We start from the raw sequence: 20470 nt of genomic DNA, 5'->3' as shown, positions 1-20470 counted from the left end.
GGACCGAGGATCAAACCTTGTGGGACACCCTGTGTTATTGTTTTCCATTATGAGTGGTAGTTTGCACCATTTGAAGAGATGATTGTTCTTTGTTTTCTATTAGATAAGTAAGAAATAAGCCATTGAAGTACTGCACCCTTAATCCCATATTTTTCTAGTTTGTGGATTAGCAAGGAATGATTTACGGAATCGAAAGCCTTTGTCAGGTTGCAGAAAATTCCGGCTACTTTACTGTTTTTGTCTAGAGCTTTGCTAATTTTTTCTATGAAATTATTTATGGCATCTGTTGTATTTTTACCTTGCTGGAAGCCAAACTGATTGCACAAAATAATCCCCTGTGATACAATAAAGTTTTGGATTTGGATAGCAACTACTTTCTCGAAAATTTTTGACAGCACTGGAAGGAGGGAGATGGGACGATAGTTCCCCATATCATCTCTTGACACTTTCTTAAAAAGTGGTTTTATTTCTGTGTTTTTAATGATTCTGGAAAACAACCTTCTTCTATGATTTGTTGATTAATTCAGGTAGTGGAGGACTTACTATTTTGTACAATGATTTGATTACTTTTGCAGGTATCCCATCCGAACCCGCCAAAATTATTTTTTAGTGATAATATAATGTCTTCTATTTCTTTCACTGTAATATTTCTAAGTTTCATGGGAGATATATTTTTTCGATCAAGCCCATATGGACATACATTGTAATTTGTAACATTGATGTTTGATTTTGTCACATTGATAAAGACTTCATCGAAGTGTTCCGATATTTGAGCAGGCTTTACAGTGGTGGTGTTTTCAGGCTTTAGTTTACAAATTTCATGGCTGTTGACTTTAACGCCCAATTCTGATTTAACAACAGACCACACTGCTTTTGATTTATTCTTATGATTTGAGATTAATTCGCTGTTAAACATTTGTTTTGCTGCCTTTACAACATTTTTGAAAACATTTTTATAATGCTTCACATATTCAATAAAAGCTAGATCTTTGTTATATTTCAGCTCTTTGTGCAGCTGCCATTTCCTAGCACTAGAAATTTTTATTCCTTCTGTTATCCAAGTTAGTTTACTTGTCACTTTGGTGTTGGCACACTTAGGTGGAAAGGTTTCATTGAATACAAGAAGGAAGCTGTTTAGGAATTTTTGAAAGTTTTCATTAGTTGACTTGTTATTGTTACATTGCCAGTCTGTTTCTTTTAATCTGTCCTGGAATACAGTTACATTTTCTGAGTTGAAATTTCTCTTAAAGCACTTAGGCTTATTTTTAGGTGAGGTTTCTGTGTTTGTTTTTGCCAATTCAATAACCAGTGCTTTATGATCAGACATTCCTATATCTAAGCAAAATTTATGAACGTATTCAAACACATAATTTGTCAGAATGTTATCAATACTGATTGCTGACTGGGCATTTTCTCTGGTGTATTCTAAGACGTTTAATTTGAAGCTGGATTTTTTTATTAGATCAGTGAATTTGTCAGCTTCATGGCATTGACTTAAGACATTGATGTTGAAGTCAGCTGCTATTACTACTTTTTTCCGACAGTATCACAGAAGATATAAATATCACCCATGTAAGTCATTGGGAATGTAAATTCCAAGACATGACTACATGACAAACTATTGTAAAACCAACTTTTAAACTTTCATAGATTGTTACTCTTGTTAATTAGATAATAATAATGATGGTGAGGATACATTCTCTTCTGTGCTCATGGAGGTGAACAGCTTTCAGCTCTGTTATCACAATTATGGCCACCTATGAGTTATCTTGTGCCTGATGACCTGGCCATTGGTGTTCATTATGGGTTAACTCATAGGAAAGGAGTTCCTGTATAAAGTCAGATACTGGTACAAAAACATTTGTAGCAAATGCATGTGATTTACAGGTCTTGCGCTTCAGGGACAGGTACATTCTCTTCTGTGCTCATGGAGGTGAACAGCTTTCAGCTCTGTTATCACAATTATGGCCACCTATGAGTTATCTTGTGCCTGATGACCTGGCCATTGGTGTTCATTATGGGTTAACTCATAGGAAAGGAGTTTCTGTATAAAGTCAGATACTGGTACAAAAACATTTGTAGCAAATGCATGTGATTTACAGGTCTTGGGCTTCAGGGACAGGTACAGTAAATTGTCTGGGTATGGTGGAACAGAATTTTTATTTTCACACTTGGGATAAACTAACAGAAAAGTGCATACAAAGTTCATACAAGTATTTTAGCTTTAGATGAGAAATATATCCTTTGTATCACTAATAGTAATGAAAAATAAAGTTTTTTTATTGATTATTCATCTTGAAGTATTCTTCCATGAAAAGAGGTGGCTTTTCTTCACAAGTGGGACAAAAGTACCATGATTCACAGCATTTATTTTATTGTGTGTATACATTGCACGGCTTTATGAGCTACACTTATTTCTTGGGTATGGGTGTTGCCCCTAAATAATGGAAGATGCCTCTGCCCTGATTTTGTTCTGAGTGTCTGCCATCTTATCCCTAATCAATACCTGAATAAATTTGTCTCTGAAGGCTAGAGACTTGATACACATTCCTGCTGTCTGATTATAAAACCAATGGATATTGTGTATATAAATTTCCATTACATGTATAGCAAGCTTTTTTTGGCCATCTAATAATTTTTCACAGTGCTGAATAATATGACAACATTTGATCTGACTGACTAACACCAGCCATGCCATTTTTGTAGTCTCTGACTGTTTGGTTTCAAGACAACTTTGCTGTATCAATTACAAACTTCCACCATTTCAGCATGATGCATATCAGAAATGGTCAGGAATTCCCTTTTGTTCTTAATTTTCAAACCATAACAATTTCATTTCTTTTCCACACCATCTGACCTTTCTTCAGTTTCATAACTAATGATCTTGAGTTTTCCTTTCTGTTGTTACGTAATGTTCCACACACAGGTTTTGTAAGTTGAAAACAGTTTTGTAACTGATAAAGAATTATAAAAATTATTCATATGAAGCATGTAGCCTTTCTTCAAGCTTCCATAATATATAATATAACTAGATACGTGAACAAACTCGGCCTTCTCCTGTGACTTGCCTCAATAGATTTTTACTTTGAGAACCACACCATTAGATTCAGAGAGTTCATAATGCTACACACCATACTTGTGTTTCTTGTTCTTAATTTGCTGCCTGAAAAACAGAAAGCTGTGCCACAAAACTATTGATTTGTCAATGCAGAGATTCTTGTCTGGAATGTAATTAGGGCTCATGATGCTACTTAAATAGACCAAAACTGGTGTAATTCTGTAGAGTCAACCATTAGATTGCAGTGAATTGTCTGAAAAGTGTAGATATCTCAATAACAGCTGAAATATGTTTCTATTCATAACAGAACAGCCCCAGACGCACTTTCATTTCTACAACATCTGTCTCATTCAATTTGAAATCAGCACTTTATTAAGAGCCGAAGATACGGCACACCTGATACAGCAGCCATCTTACCTCACCTGCACTTGAATTCCTCCTTGCCAGCCATTCCACTCTTGAAAATGTCCTCTGTCATACTCATATAAATTTTTTATGTGTAAGGCAATTTTTGGTCCTGCCATCCAAACTTTCTGGAATAATCTGCATGACACCAGTTCTCAGCAGTTTAATAAATAGACCATCCACTGTTTTGAAAGTGTCTTATTTTCCACAAAAACTCATATATTTTTCCTGCTACTCAATTACTTTCCACCAGGAAACATTTTTTGTTGAACTTTTTGTCTCAGAAGCTCAATCTTAGAACAGTGTGCCAAAGGGTTGGTTCACTCATAACAATAAAGTCTTCCACTTCTTTTCATCTTTTCTAATACAGCTGCTACTGTTAGAAACTGTTTTTTCAAATAGAAGTGGATTTTTCGTCTTATGGCTCACTGTGTAAACTCATCTCTTGTAAACTTTGTCACTTAACAGAACTATTTTTTTGGTGTTACAAGACGTGAGGTTTCTTTGTATTTCTCAAGATTGGTTTCACTGAAGTTTCACTAATGCTGAGACATTCAAAAACTGTGTTTACTGGCAGTAGTAGGGAACTGTTTGAGCCCTGTTCGTTTTCGATCTCAAAGTAAGCATGTGCACTGATCGCCATTTCATAACTCTGTAAATGATGCATGGTTTCACATAAGTACAAGGCAACTAATTATATTATTAGTACTGTTTCTTATGGGTATACAACAACAAATGACAGTACTATGGTTTCATATCTGACAAGAACCCCTGATGTAAACAGTGCGAGAATGAGTAAGGAAGTGAAATTACTATTCAGAAGTCCGCTCCCGGTAGCTGAGTGGTCAGCGTGACGGACTGTGAATCCTAAGGGCCCGGGATCGATTACCGGCTGGGCCGGAGATTTTCTCCGCTCAGGAACTGGGTGTTGTGTTGTCCTAATCATCATCATTTCACCCCCATCGACGCGCAAGTCGCCGAAGTGGCATCAGATCGAAAGACTTGCACCAGGCGAACGGTCTACCCAACAGGAGGCCCTCATCATTATTACTATTCAGAGGTCTGGAAACATAGCATCGACAACAAAGCAGTGCACAAAGATGCAAAACAAATGAATTAAACATGTGATATTGGCACTTTGTGTACATTTATTTGTATAAAAACATACCAGCTGTGAAAGACAACAGTGCTTGCATTTACACTTTTGTCTTGTTTGTACATATCACCATAAGGCAAATTATGACAATCTGCATCCACCATTATTACAACAAAATAAGTAATCAGAAAGCAATTAAGATCTGCTTGTAAGTAGGGAATGGTTGTATCTTCGTGCAAAGAAAATTTATGTAATTATTATCTGGCTTCCATGACTCTTCAAAGTTGACACTTGCCAAAAAGTGAATTAAAAAACACTCTTTCTCTCAAGTATTACAGTATATGTTATCCCATTTTCAACTAGAGTAAAATTTTCATATGTCAAGTAAAAGTAGACATTTCCACAATCCCCATGAGTTACAACACAATCTTTATCATATGATGTTGCCAGAACAGAAGTTTCAGAGTGAAAGTATCAATTATTATAAAATTCATAATAAGTCCTCAGGAGAAACATGTTTTCTTGAAACTATTAATAAAAGATGGACCTCTTGGATTAAATGTTGGGAAGCAATTGTAGTTTCCACAGTTCTTCCCAGAAACTCAGAAATTAGGAAAGATCATAAAATTCAAAGTTTATTGGTACCATAATCTTGCCCACACAAACTGTGTGGGTGTGGGGGGGCATGGGTGGTGGGGTGGGGGGTGGGGGGGGGGGGAGGCAGGTGGGGGGGGGGGGGAGCATTGAAATTGTGATCAGCCTGCACCGCCTGGCTTCTTTAATCTTGGATTCTTCCACTATAGTACGTATTATGTGGAAAAGGTATGTGTCACAATCAGTAGATATGAGGGAATAGTATATAGTTGTAGGTAAACAACTAGAATTCTTTCAGATACAGATTTATTAGCACTTCGCTTATACACAGATACAAGACTGGAGGCTAACTGCTGTTAGAGGCCAACATCCTCCCAAACCCCCTTCCTCAAAGATAGCACACTTATACACTGAACAAATATCGATATTTATGGCGCTCTATGCCACATAGCCCCTAGCCTCCCCTCCCTCCCCCCCCCCCCCCCTGCACAGTATGGAGTACGTCCCTGTGAATGGGGGAGGGGGGGGGGGGGTGAGAAGCTAGGAAGGTAACGTACAGTTCTTCCATGTCAGGTGGAAGCGGTTGACTGGTAGGAGACCGGGGGCGTGAAACCCGGTACTTCGACGGCGAAGTCAGCAAGCGACGCCGGCGGCTGAAGACGACGTCCCGTCCTGGAGTGGAGGTGTAGCACTTCATCAGCAGGCAGGCAGAGAATCACCTTGCCAGAAGGCCTAACAAAGGCATGTAAATTGCCACACGTAGTACTTGTGCTCAATTTAAAGCAGCACACCACACGAGTTTCTGCACTTCCTCCCTCAACATTGTCACACGTGAGTACCACACACACCGTATTGCCATCTACGACAACATATAATTTATGTATGTCATCAGGGTGTACTTGTGTTGTGAATTCTTGGGTGGCACCTGTACGAGCAATGGTAGGGAGGCAGGGAGGTGTGGGAAAGCCATGGCAGGGGGAAGCATCTGTGAAGAGGGGGGTGGCAAGTGCACTGGGCTGCGCAGGCAACAACCTCAGGCGATCAGCTGATGGATGAGGGAGCGTGACGGAAGGCCATGAGGAGCGTGGATTGAACAGCATGACAAAGAGCTGTCACACGAAGATGGTAACACAATGGTAGAATCTGAGTGGTTGGCAGTTTGACTGCGAGGACTGTGAGGAGTGAAACCTTGAAAAGATTGGCCACTCGAATTAGATGAACGCGGAGAAGAAGCAGTGCTCCGCAGAGAAGCACGCTATGGAGAATCAATACCCGAATGTATGGTATGAGAAGATGGATGACCGCTTGAAGCAGGAGTGGGAGAAATAGGGGCAAAATCAGGGAGGTTCACCTGAGGCTCAATGAAAGTTGGTTTTACTCGGTTGAGTGAGACTGTGGTTACAGAGTCTTTTATGAGGAGATCCATGTTATTCTTGGAGCGTTTGATGATCTTGTAGGGACCTGTGTAGGATGACTGAAGCGGGGCTTTGATTGAGTCATCTCTGATAAACACGTACTCACAAGAATCTAGCGTGCGTGGTACATACACGCTCGGAGGTGTATGAGTAGCCGGAGGTGGCGGCTGAATTTTGCTGCAGTGCAAGCGCACTCGCTCAAGAAGTGAAGGGAGTTCAGAGGGCCATGGAAGTGGGGTGGGAGTGACTAATTCTCCAGGCAAAGCAGAGGTTGGCCATACACAAACTCGGCTACAGAACCCTTGAGGTTTTCCTTGAAAGTCTCACGAAGTCCAAGAAGCACGAAGGGCATTGCTTCTGTCTATAGTTAGTCATGGCAATGCAAGGCAGACTTTAAGGTGTGATGCCATCGCTCGACAAGCCCATTGCTTTGAGGGTGATATGCAGAAGTATGAATTTTGACAATACCACACATAAGTCGGAGAAAACTGAAGACTCAAATTGTCGTCCCTGGTCAGTGGTGAGGTAAACAGGTGAGCCAAATCTAGAGATCCACGAAGATAAGAATGCTCGACTTACTGTCTCAGAGGTAATGTTCAGAATAGGCACAGCTTCAGCCCACTGAGTCATCCTGTCAATAACTGTAAACAAGTAATGGAAACCCTCGGAGGGGGGCAAAGGGTCTACGAGGTCCACATGAACATGCTGAAACCAGCCTGGCAGTTGGGCAAAACAGCCAAGGGGTGGGGAAGTGTGCCTGTAAATTTTGTTCTGTTGACACAACACGCATGCCCTGGCCCAAGACTGACAGTCGCGGCGCATGTCTCTCCAGCTACCAGACGGGTGGAAGCTTTGACACTGGGGTGTGCTGATGTGTGTAATTTGTCAAAGATCTGGCGTTGAAGGAGCTTATGAATGAATGGCCGTAACATACCAGTCAATTCATCACACCACACTAAGTCAGATATGCCAGGGAAAGTAGAGCATACCGGTTGGAGAGAGGAGCTGTGGTCCGAAATTAACTGCATGGTATCGGGGTCTGCCGATTGCAACCGAGGTAGGTGCGTTAAGTCAATTAAGGTTGTGACAGCACCAATGCGTGAGAGAAAATCAGCAACCACATTGTCCACTCCTCGGATGTAGCGAATGTCATTTGTAAATTGCAAGATGTAATCAATGTGACGAAAGCGTCGTGGAGGCGGATCAGCCGCAGGATTTTTTATGGCAAGAACCTGCGGCTTGTGATCAGTGAGCACATAGAAATCTCGTGCCTCAACATCAGTTCTGAAGTGTCTTATGGCCTCGTAAACTGCAAGTAATTCTCTGTCAAATGGTGAGTATTTCTTCTGCGCGTTGTTTAGCTTTTCTGAGAAAAACTGCAGGGGGGTCGTAACATCTTTGTATGTCTGACTCAGTACTGCGCCGACAGCATTGTCACTAGCGTCAGTAGTGATAAACATTGTGGCATCCACACGTGGGTGAGCAATAGTAGCAGCGGAGGCCAACAGCTGTTTGAGTTTGGTAAATGCCTTGTCCATGGGACCTGGTGGGTTCCAGAAGTTTGTGGGCCAGCAAGAGCATCTGTGAGAGGAGCCTGCACTGCAGAAGTGGCTGGCAAATGTTTACGGTAATAATTAACTGTTCCGATGAACCTGCATATTTCCCTATAGGTCTGGGGGCGTGGCATCTCGAGAAGCGATGGACGCTCGAACATTGTGAGGATTGTAGTCAAAATGTGCATTCTTATTGACATAGTAGCTCCGAGAGAATCCACAAGTACTTAAGTACGCCGGTGAATGTCCGTTATGCACACTGTATTCACTCGACCATGGGCGGTGGGGCTGGTTGTAGATGTCCGGGTGTTGACTTGATTAGAAACAACACAAGGATCTCGCACATGTCCACTAGGATGCACACTCGGTGTGATATTTGCTGTTTGGCGAGCACTGAGCACCTGTTGACTAGCCGGCACGGAAGGATACACACGTGGCGGTAACTGATTCGAGTTTGAATTTACTACTGGATTTTCCAAAGTAGCAAAACTTCGCACAATGCCATGAACTGTATTGAATTGTGTGTTTGACACAGGAGTAGGAATGTTCCGAACAACACTCTGTGGAGAACACGTGGAAAGGTCTAGGCTAACAAAGCCAGAGTCTGCAACCGTTGGCGGTTGGATGAAACTGGCGGCACTCGATGAATTCCACTGCATGTTCGGGCTGAAGGATTCTGAAGAGTCTTGCAGCATGTCCACTATGACGGCAGGAGTGCTGGAGAGATGTAGAGATGTTGCTGAAATCCGGGTGGCGGTGAGTGCTGAAAGGCCATTGTCTGAAACTGAACAACGGTCCTCGCGATCGCGAAGAAACTCGACGCGGTAGGCACGTAAATAACCTTCGGGCGGTAATTCGGACACATATTACACAAAAAACAGGGTCACCTGTGAGGGAATAGGATATAGTTGTAGGTAAAGAACTAGAATTCTCTCAGATACAGATTTATTAGCACTTCGCTTCTACACAGATACAAGTCCGGAGGCTAACTGCCGTTGGCGGCCCACATCCTCCCAAAGCCCCCTCCTGAAAGATAGCGCACTTATACACTGAACAAATATCGATATTTATGGCATTCTACACCATAGATATTATATCTTACACTAACTCTGCAAATAATGCCTTTGTAAATGAGTACCCATCTGCTTGAAACCCTTTCTTGCATATCACGTCTCCAAGTGCAGAATATGAGATACATTTTCTGCCTGATTCCTTAGAGACAATTGAGTCCTTTTTAGGGTTATTTTAAACAGCAGAGCACTTGTAGCTGCTAGTAACACTACAATGTCTACAGGAAGACACCCTAACAAAAGCTTGTTATATGAGACTGATTTTACTATATACTGTTTTTCATGCAAGTGTAAAACAATTGCTTATCAGCTACAAATGATAATCAAGATGATGGAAGAAAACATGATGATAATGATAAAGATGATATTCAGTTCATGGGGTGCTCAACAGCACAGTTATCAGTGCCCATACAAATTCCCAATCTTTTCACAGTCCAGTCACACCACTCTTCCTGAATGATGATGATGTGATGAGGACAACACAATCACCCAGCCCTCAGGCAGAAAAAATCTCTGCCCTGGCCAGGAATTGAACCCAGAACCCTGTGTACCAGAGGTGGCAACACTAATCACTAAACCACAAGCTGCAGAGAGAGGAAAACGTATCTTCAAAATGTTGTGAAGTGATTTTCCAGTATTACTTAATACTTAAAAGATAAGACTTGCATTTTGGTTGACCATGGTTGAAATTCCCATGTGAATATCTTATTTAGGGTTTTCATAGTTTAAGTAAATCACTTCAGGAAAATGTTGAGGTAGAGTCTTTGAAAAGTGTATGATCAATTTCTTTCCTCATTCTTCCCCAATTTGAGCTTGCCCTCCAGCTCTAATGACCTTGTCACTGACAGGACATTGAATCCTAATTTTTCCAGCATTGCTCTCTCAAGTGGAGAGCCATTAGGTATGACCTCAGGTCACATTTTGTGACTCCACAATATATTTTTTATCATCATCTAGCATCATGTTTACCTTTCCTAACACTGTAAAATGGAGCCTTCTTTCAAATATCTATTGACTGTCCATATCATGTACAGAGTCACCTGTGGCTGTCAATGTATGCTAATCTGTCCCCAAAAGAACATATAAAAAAATCACACAAACAGCCTTAGGGATACTGAGTACCAACATCAACAGCTACAGATCTGCTTTCATCAGAGAAGGATTAAAGTTCTGCCAAATGGTACTAATATGTCTATCCCTTTGCTATGGGGTAGTGAACCATACTGAAATGAGAATAGCAGTGTGGAAGCTCTTCTTCAGACAAACCATCCAAAGCTTTAGTTATACATACATTACAGCTGCAATTTCTTTTTTGTGAAAAATTTTTCTTTATTACTTACAGATTTTTATCCTACATTTGTTTGCCATTGCCATTTTAAAATTTCTTAGTACTTTCTATTTTTTGCTATCTAGAATAACCAGACTGATGTAAAGATGGTCCATTTAAAATACTTTCTGCTTGACTTAATGTGTTATTGGCTATATAACAGTCCAACAGTCCATTACCACTACATAGGTACATCATGAGATCATAAGACATGGTTCTACCAAAGGGGTTTTCATAGGGTTCATTGTGTTAGCTCTCTCTCTCTCTCTCTCTCTCTCTCTCTCTCTCTCTCTCTCTCTCTCTCTCTCTCTCTCTCTCTTTTACAGAACCACTACAAACAAATGTTGAAATGCTTCTATGCTGTCAGGATATGAATATTTGCACCAGTCCTTATAAAAGTATGAAGATTGACTACTTGACCATTCATGCAACACCAAATATGGAAATAACTGACATCATCACTGTTTTATGTGATAGGGACAATGCTGATAAACACAGAATGATTTCCTAGAGCTATCAAGTTTCGATCTTATGATAACTGTTTTGAACAGGTTCCTAATGTAGGGCTCCTAATGTCTCCAAAACTGCCAGACACCATGATGTTCAGAAATGAACTGGAGAGGATAGACAAATATGGAGCAGAGGGACTAGTCATTGCACCATTTCAGCCAATGAGAACATGGGAATTGCAGTACAAAGGAAAAATGAAGTGAGTTGTCCTGTGGAAAATATTTTACCTGTAATTTAAAATTAAAAATTTCTAGCTGCTCAAGGTAATGTGTCAGACAGGAAAGAGTCATGTCATGTATAACTTTAGGGATTAAGTGGAGTTTTTATCATTCAAAAATAATTATCTCATATAGTCTGATCTTTTTGTAGTGGAAATTTAGTGAAAGATAAACTGACACTCACACAGAATCAGAGTACATAAGATATATAAAACTGAAGGGTGACTGACTTTAGCATTGATTTATTCTTTTCTAGAAGTATAGGGCCTAACTAATAAGATTTCCAAATTTTTCTATGTACCATTGAGTAGCTGGTAATGTATAATTCAACAAGGGAAACTCCAGATTGGAATATCAACAATATTAGAAATGATAGATCGCTACTCGCCATAAAGATGACATATTGAGTTGCAGACAAGCACTACAAAAAGAGCATTACATGCTTAGGGTTCACCAAAGCCCTCTTCAGAAATGAAAAGAAAACACACACACATTCAAACAAGAACTGCTCTCTCTGGCTACTGCAACCAGAGATAGCCGTCATGTATGCATAAGATGTGCCTGTTTGTGTGTATGCATCTGTCTTTTCTTTCCTGAAGGAGGCTTTGGCCAAAACCTAAATGTGTAAAAGTCTTTTTGTGCCTGTCTGCAACTCAGTGTGTCATTTATTGCTGGTGTATAATGTTATGTGATACTCCAAAGGCAAAAGAAAAAATTGTAGTGACAGATGGAAAAGGTTGATGAAGTGATTGGGGAAGTGGAGAGTTAGAGAAGCAAGTGGGCAGAAAAATTAAAGTGCCAGAGCAGATTGAAATGCAACAAAAGAAGTTTAAAGTGAAGACAGTAAAAATGAGAATAGCCAGAAGGGATACCAAGGACATTAAACCAAAAGAAGTGTCTGAATTGTGAAACACCTAAAAACACCAAGACAAGAGGAAAAGGAAGAGTTCTCTGGAACCTTCTATGTTCTTCCTTTTGCCTAATTTGTTTGGGTGACTAAGTTTGACAAAACGCATCACTGGCCACATACAACTAGGTTCACTTACCAAATAAACTTCTGACAACTCATTTCTGATCAGCTACTATTTTCTAGTAGTAGCTCTGGAACAAAACTATGATTTGTTTATTAATTTATATGTCTTCCATGGATAGGATATATATGGTGATGAACTCACCTGGCTGTGGCACATGCCAAAATTATGGTTCAAATGGCTCTGAGCACTATGAGACTTAACTTCTGTGGTCATCAGTCCCCTAGAACTTAGAACTACTTAAACCTAACTAACCTAAGGGCATCACACACATCCATGCCCGAGGCAGGATTCGAACCTGCGACCATAGCAGTCCCGCGGTTCCGGACTGCGCGCCAAAATTATGATTACATATATTTACGTGTACCTTTAATTACGATTTACTGTTCAACAAATTTACAAACAGCTACTACTTTTCTACTGCAAGAACCCTGAAATTTATTGCTCAAAGAGTACACTCACATGGAAGACAAGGTACAATACAATTTGCACTACACAAATGGCTGGTGGAGCCTTGCACTCTGGCCTATATAGACATAAGTTCCAACAGAGGGTGCAGCCAGCAGGCTGTGCACACAACTGCTGTTGTATTAGCAGGTCAGGTGACCTCTAGTGGCCAAATCAAGCACAAACATCATGCACAAACTATGAAGCAGTGCACACACAAAATTGGTGGTTACAGCAACTACAATATTAGAAGTAAGATAATACATGATTATTATCTTTGCACTTCAGTAGTGACATGTTCAGAACTGCTTGACAGGCGCAGGCACAGGACAATCAGTTGATCCATACACATACAATAAATATACGTATTCATACTATACAGTGAGTGAATGAAAATAACACAATCTACACATAATACTTGTATTCACATTTGATGATCATGAAACTATTTAGCTATATCTTTTCTTTCGAAAGCTATTATTTACCAATTACCCAAAGAGTAGAATGAGTCATCAAAGAGAAACAGCTGTATTTTAGTTTCGAAAAAGGATTCTCTATTCCTTAAGTTTTTAAGCTCAGAGTGAAGAAAGTTGAAAATGTTTGCACCAGCATTCTTAGCACGTCTCTGCACTATGGACAGATATTCCGTTTGGTCATGTCCAGTTATTATTCCTAATGTCATTCGTGTTGTCTGCTGAGTTGCTTTCAGAATGGGGCTCTTTATAACAAAGCATGTGAAAGAAGAAAATGTATTGAGAAGCAGTGGAAAATATTGTCAGCTGAATAATCAGTATTTAACAACAGATTCCTGCAATTATTCTTAAAATGAGTGTAATCACTGTCTTCTGAACAATGAAGAATTTTTGAGCAAAATAAGAGTTCTCCCAGAAGAAAATTCCACATGATGCGATGGAATGGCCATAACCAGAATAAACTGCCTTTGTCACTATTTGGTTCCAATATAAGAGAGAGCACTCTTAATGCAAAAGCAGACTACTGTTCAATATATTCACTTTGGAAATATGTGATTTTCCCAGCTTGATCTGCAGTCTAAGTGAAGACCCAGCAACATGATACTGTCAACCCTCTGTAATTGCTAGATTCCGAATATCACTATGTATTCCTCTGGGCTTTTGTGACTTGGTAGAATTTTCATAAAATTTCCTTCCATAGGTTGACAGACAGGAAGTTAATAGTAAATGTATAGAGAGTTTTCATAAAATGTTGGTGACTGCAGCTAAAAGATTTTATGTTACAATATTTGTGTCATTTGCAAACATTGTAAATTTTTACTCATGTTCATCCCCAGCTCCAGACTTATAATCAGCATAAATCAACAACAATAAAGGATCCAGGACAGAAACCTGCAGGACCCTGTGATGAAATACACTGAAGAGCCAAAGAAACTGGTACACCTGCGTAACATCGTGTAGGCCCCCACAAACATGCAGAAGTGCCGCAATATGAAGTGGCATGGACTTGACTAATGTCTGAAGTAGAGTTGGAGGGAACTGATGCCACAAATCCTGCAGGGCTGTCCATAAATCCGTAAGAATATGAGTGTAGGAGATGTCTTCTGAACAGGCATCCCAGATATGCTCAATAATGTTCATGTCTGGTGAGTTTGGTGGCCAGAAGAATGTCCTTGGAGCCACTCTGTAGCAATTCTGGATGTGTGGTGTGTCAGATTGTCCTGCTAGAATTGCCCAACTCTATTGGAATGCACAAGGGGCATGAATGGCTGCGGGTGATCAGACAGGATGCTTTACATTCATGTTACCTGTCAGAGTCATATCTAGACATATCAGGGGTCCCGCATCACTCCAACTGCACACACCAACACCGTTACAGAGCCTCCACCAGCTTAAGCAGTTCCCTACTGACATGTAGGGTCCATGGATTCATAAAGTTGTCTCTGTAGCTATACACGTCCATCCACTGGATACAGTTTGAAATGAAACTCATTTGACCAGGCAACATGTTTCCAGTCATCAACAGTCCAATGTCAGTGTTTATGGACCCAGGTGAGGCATAAAGCTTTGTGTTGTGCAGTCATCAAGGGTACATGAGTGGGCCTTTGGCTCTGAAAGCCCATGTCGATGATGTTTCATTGAATGGTTTGCCCACTGACACTTGTTGATGGCCCAGTGTTGAAATCTGCATCAATTTGTGGAAGGGTTGCACTTTTGTCACTTTGAACAATTCTCTTCAGTCATCATTGGTTCTGTTCTTGAAGGATCTTTTTCTGGCCACAGCAATGTCAGAGATTTGATGTTTTAGCGGATTCCTGATATTCAATGTACACTCATGAAATTTTCATTCAGGAAAATACCCACTTCATCGCTACCTTGGAAATACTGTGTCCCATCGCTCATGTGCCGACTGTAACAAAATGTTCAAACTCACTTAAGTCTTGATAACCTGCCATTGTAGCAGGAGTAACTGATCTAACAACTGTGGCAGACACGTGTTGTCTTATATAGGCATTCCCTGCCGCATTGTCATATTCTGCCTGTTTACATATCACTGTATATGAATGCACATGCCTATACCAGTTGCTTTGGTACTTCAGTGTATATCCCACTCTAATGTGACAGCCCTATTTGAAATCTGCAGATTCCAAAATTACTTTCTGCTTCCTCTTGGAGAATACTGTATTATTACACAAAGTTCAGCACATTTTCCCTTTACCTCAATGTTTGTCAAACTACTAATTGCAGGTAATCAGGTGAAAAAATACAGAATATTCAGAACTTGTTTCTCTGCTTATGTGTGAGTAGGAAAGATGTTCTGCTCTGTTAGGTAATGTGCCAAAGAGGAATCCAGAGAAATGAGTCAGTGGATGCAATGGCAGATAAGTCAGCATCATGATATCCATTACCTCAGTTCTGAAGAAGGCTTTCATATGAGAGTCAGAAGAATGGCTAGAGATAGCATTGATGAACTTACAGTTACTAAAAGGAAATGGCTAATGTAGACATATATCCTACTGGACATTCAGGAAGAATGAACAACTCAATCCTTCCTCCACAGAGAACACTGCTGTTTAATTCACAGTTTTCCAATATACTGAGAAAACTCACTTATGTGTAATGACCTTTTTTAACAACTACTTTCATTTTCTGAGGTGATTTGGTCTGTTTTATATCTTAGCTTGCAGTGAAACAAATTTAATACACGTTTTACATTTTTGAGTGACATCAGACTACCTAAATACTGATAGGGAAGTTGTGAGATAAGTTTTGATGATTTACAAAGCATATGGATGTTCTCTGGCTATGCAATTAAGATCCTAAGTAAGCTACTTTAATTTAGTACTTTTTTTTACTTTATTAAGCACAATTATAGAGAGTTTTATGTTATATGAAACTCTATGTTTACTACTACAAATTAGAAAAAAATGACTTCCTCATAGAATTCTTGGTTCCACAGCAAGCATTTGCAGCACTGAAAACTGTTTTATACTTCAGCTGCAGAAACATGATTATACTTAAATACCATAAAATTTGTTTTCACTTTTGGCTCTCTTTCAGGTCAAGTACTGATGAAAACAAATTATTTGATGTTGAAATCAACGCAGTTTGGAGTTCTGAATACCGGTATTTTGATTATGATACTGACATGGATCCTTTGTGTATCTCACGTGCTATGGCTTTAGAGACATGGAGTAGAGAATATTTCCAAAATGTGCGAAGGTAATTTCAAGATACACTGAGGTATTTAAATTTTGTACTACAAAAGAAGTTTTGTTTCATCATATGCTATAGTGCACAGATAAGAAATCTGATAAAATGAAGATGAATAGTGTTTTATGAGTATCAGATCAACTTTCAAATTTTACAGTTCCCACCAGACTCACTATGAACAATTTGGGAAGTTACATGGTAAAGTGACAGTGAATGGAAAACAGTACACAGTAAAGATGGATGGTGTAAGAGATCACAGTTATGGGGAAAAACGTGAGTGGAAGAATTTTCATCGTTATGTGCTGCACTACATTACTCTTGAAAATGGAATGAAAATATCAGCTGGTATCATATGTGCACCACTAGCTTTCTCACGGTACAGTGATTTATTAGATATAAGTAATTTATCTTCTGTATAGTTATTTCTTCTACAAACATTAGTTGCATACAGACCCATGAATAGTGCCAATGCCTTTTATTATATATTTTGTTTAAATATAGTAGATTATGACTGAAGTTTCAAGGAATGATGATACTGATAGTGTTATGGGACTGATATACAACAGTGGCTGTGAGAATTTAGTTAAAAGAGGAAATATTGTTCCTTACCTTGATGGTAATGCCAAGATGTTGGCAATCTGTAATATGTGTACAGAAAGGAACAACAGTTACTTTAATATGATAATGGAAATCCTGGATGGAATGAAAATAGTAGTGTAATCTGTAAATTACTGTAATTCACATTATAATGCCACCCCATGCAGACTGCATACAAGTTATTAACTATGAAGTTACTTAAAGTAGCCATAGCTGTGGGTTTGAAGAGACAACATTCCTTCAGACGAATGAATGGTCTAGATCAGTTATCTATTTTACTGAGCATGTTGACTGTCTTTTTTTCAGTCATTGTTACTGTGTTGCAATAGCATGAGGTGGTACAAAAAATACTTATTTTTTAAAAGCTATATATTTTCAAATTGTTTATGAAATAATCTTTTACCCTTCAAAATACTCTCCATTACAACTAATACATTTGTCCCACAGGTGATTACACTGCTCAGAACATTTTTTGTAGTCATCTTTGGAAATGGCTGACTGCTTCTCCCTAATTTTTTTCTTTATTTCTTCAATGTTGTCAAATTGGTGTCCTTCCATGCCCCTTTTCGTAAGTGGAAATAGGAAAATATCACACAGAGCCAGGTCAGGTGAGTGAGGTGTGTGGGGCAGCAGAACCATGCCATTTTTAGCCAAAAATTGTCTAACAGTGATTTCTGTGTGTGCATCTGTGTTGTCGTGGAAGAACCAGTCTCCAGTCTGCAACAAATCAGGTCTTTTTTGACAAACACTGTTGTGCAATCTTCTTAAAACTTTCAAATAAAAGGTTTGACTAATGGTCTGAATGGGGGGAACAGTTTCTGAATGAACTATCCCTTGGCATCTAAAAGCAAATCTGCATCACTTTGATGTTTGATTTGGCTTGATGATTTTTTTTTTTTTTTTTTTTTGATGGGGTGGTGATGATGTCTTTCATTGGCCTGACTGTTGCTTTGTTTCTGGGTAATAACCATAGCACTATCACTCATCACCAGTAATGACCTTTGACAGAAGATCTAGATCACTTTTGAGCTGTTGTTTCAAAGCATGACATGTTTCAACTCGATGTGCTTTTTGATTTTCACTCAGAACTCGAGGAACAAACTTGGCAGCAACCCTTTTCATTCCCAAATCTTCCATTAAAATTTGCAGAACTGAGCTTCAAGATAATCCACTAATCACTGACAGTTGATCAGTTGTCTGTTAATGGTCTGTGAGCACAAGCTCTGGAATTTTTTTCAATATTTTTGTCAATAAGTGTAGTTGATGAATGTCTAGAACAACCTTAGTCATTAATCAGCATGTTGCCATTTTTAAATTGAAAAAACTACTCATAAACTTGATGTTTTTCCCATAGCATCATCTTGGTAAATCATTTTAAACATTACAACAGTTTCAATAGGATTTTTACCAAGTAGAAAACAAAATTTCACAGCTGCTCGTTGCTCACTTAAACTTGCAACCATAAAAAATGATACAAGAACAAAACAGCACTAGCAAAAACAGTCACTGCAGATGAACAGAACAAGCCAGGTCAACAATGTACGTGGCACTGAACTGGCATTGGGTTGCAGTATACATGCCTAGCAGCAGAAGTTACCTTCCCCAAAGAAGTATAGTGTGTTGCTAACAAGTTTAATGTCTTTCTATCATAAGTAGCATTCCAAGCTATGTGTTCTAAGTACTTTTTGTAGAACATTTTCACGGAACAGCTTCACAGGTCTTCCTTACATAGCAATTCTGAAATTTTAATTTTCTGAATGTGTTGTTGAGTGTTATAGTATCAGTTACCACTGCATGATGGTGGAACTATAGCTTTTCAACAGTGCTTCAAACTCTATTACCTTTTTATGCTTTTTTCTGCAGCCAATCATTAATAAATTAATATTGTCACATATTATAAACACTTATTGAGATCTATTGTGAGAGTTTTGAGTTCTCTGCTGAAATGTTTATCTGAACTACACAAAGATTCATCTAAATTTAAGTATATATTTTGTAAACCACTTGAAGTGTATGGCAGAGGGTATTTAGCATGATATCACATGTTAGGCATCTTTCCTGTTCTAGTTGTGCATAGAGCGAGGAATGAATGACTGCTTAAATACCTCTATATATGTTGTTCATAGTCCAACCTATGGGAACAATATTTAAGAAGATGAAGAATGTCTTTAGATACTTCATTTAATGTAGTAAATGTAGGACATCACTTTTCTGCATTTTGTAAAGTGCATTTCTGACCATTTGAAAGAAGTTACCAATCTCTGCAGCATTTTAAATGTATAGATTTTGCAGACGATATGCCCACTTCATTGTAGATATATGAATCATCTGCATAGTTTCACATCATCTAATAAATCCTCATAAGCACACTATTCCCATTCAACTAAACTAGTATCCAGTTGAAATCAAACAAAGAAAACTTCACATTCGAATATCAACAATATTAGGAAAAGGATAGACTGCTACTCCCTGTAAAGATGAGACATTGAGTTGCAGATAGGCACAATGAAAAAGAATGTTACATATTAGTCTTTTGACCAAAGCTTTCTTCAAAAAAGGAAACACATCCACGCATTCATATAACCAAGCACACCTCATGTACACATGACTGCTATCTTTGGCAGTTCAATTGAATTGGCACACACACACACACACACACACACACACACACACACACACACACACACACACACAGGGAAAGGAAACGAGGGAAGGAGAGAGGGAAAGACGAAAGGATGTGGGTTGCACACACACACATATCTGTCCGCACATACACAGACACAAGCAGACATTTGTAAAGGCAAAGAGTTTGGGCAGAGATGTCAGTCGAGGTGGAAGTACAAAGGCAAAGATGTTGTTGAATGACAGGTGAGGTATGAGCGCTGGCAACTTGAAATTAGTGGAGAGGTTGAGGCCTGGTGGGTAACAAGAAGAGAGGATATACTGAAGGGCAAGTTCGCATCTCCGGAGTTCTGACAGATTGGTGTTAGTGGGAAGTATCCAGATAACCCGGACGGTGTAAAACTGTGCCAAGATGTGCTGGCCATGCACCAAGGTATGTTTAGCCACAGGGTGATCCTCATTACCAACAAACACTGTCTGCCTGTGCCCATTCATGCGAACGGACAGTTTGTTGCTGGTCATTCCCACATAGAAAGCTTCACAGTGTAGGCAGGTCAGTTGGTAAATCACGTGGGTGCTTTCACACGTGGCTCTGCCTTTGATCGTGTACACCTTCTGGGTTACAGGACTGGAGTAGGTGGTGGTGGGAGGGTGCATGGGACAGGTTTTACACCGGGGGCGGTTACAAGGGTAGGAGCCAGAGGGTCGAAGGTTAGGTGGGCGGCGGAAAGACACTCTTCGTGGAGTGGGGAGGATTTCATGAAGGATGGATCTCATTTCAGGGCAGGATTTGAGGAAGTTGTATCCCTGCTGGAGAGCCACATTCAGAGTCTGATCCAGT

The 20470-nt window shown here is 39.5% G+C and overlaps 1 protein-coding gene across 1 annotated transcript in view; it reads left to right on the top strand.

Annotated features, from left to right (window-relative positions):
- LOC124722537 overlaps positions 1 to 20470 on the top strand; it is a 99857-nt gene that overhangs the window by 61137 nt on the left and 18250 nt on the right. Inside the window, exons 5-7 of the mRNA XM_047247683.1 lie at positions 11070 to 11227; positions 16258 to 16419; positions 16568 to 16786. Coding sequence (XP_047103639.1) covers positions 11070 to 11227; positions 16258 to 16419; positions 16568 to 16786 — 539 coding nt within the window. The remainder of the gene's footprint in view (positions 1 to 11069; positions 11228 to 16257; positions 16420 to 16567; positions 16787 to 20470) is intronic.

Source organism: Schistocerca piceifrons, chromosome X (assembly GCF_021461385.2).
Source record: "Schistocerca piceifrons isolate TAMUIC-IGC-003096 chromosome X, iqSchPice1.1, whole genome shotgun sequence".
NCBI classification, from domain to species: domain Eukaryota; kingdom Metazoa; phylum Arthropoda; class Insecta; order Orthoptera; family Acrididae; genus Schistocerca; species Schistocerca piceifrons.
The sequence above is the reverse complement of the archived record's forward strand: the minus strand, read 5'-3'. Positions and strand labels throughout refer to the sequence as shown.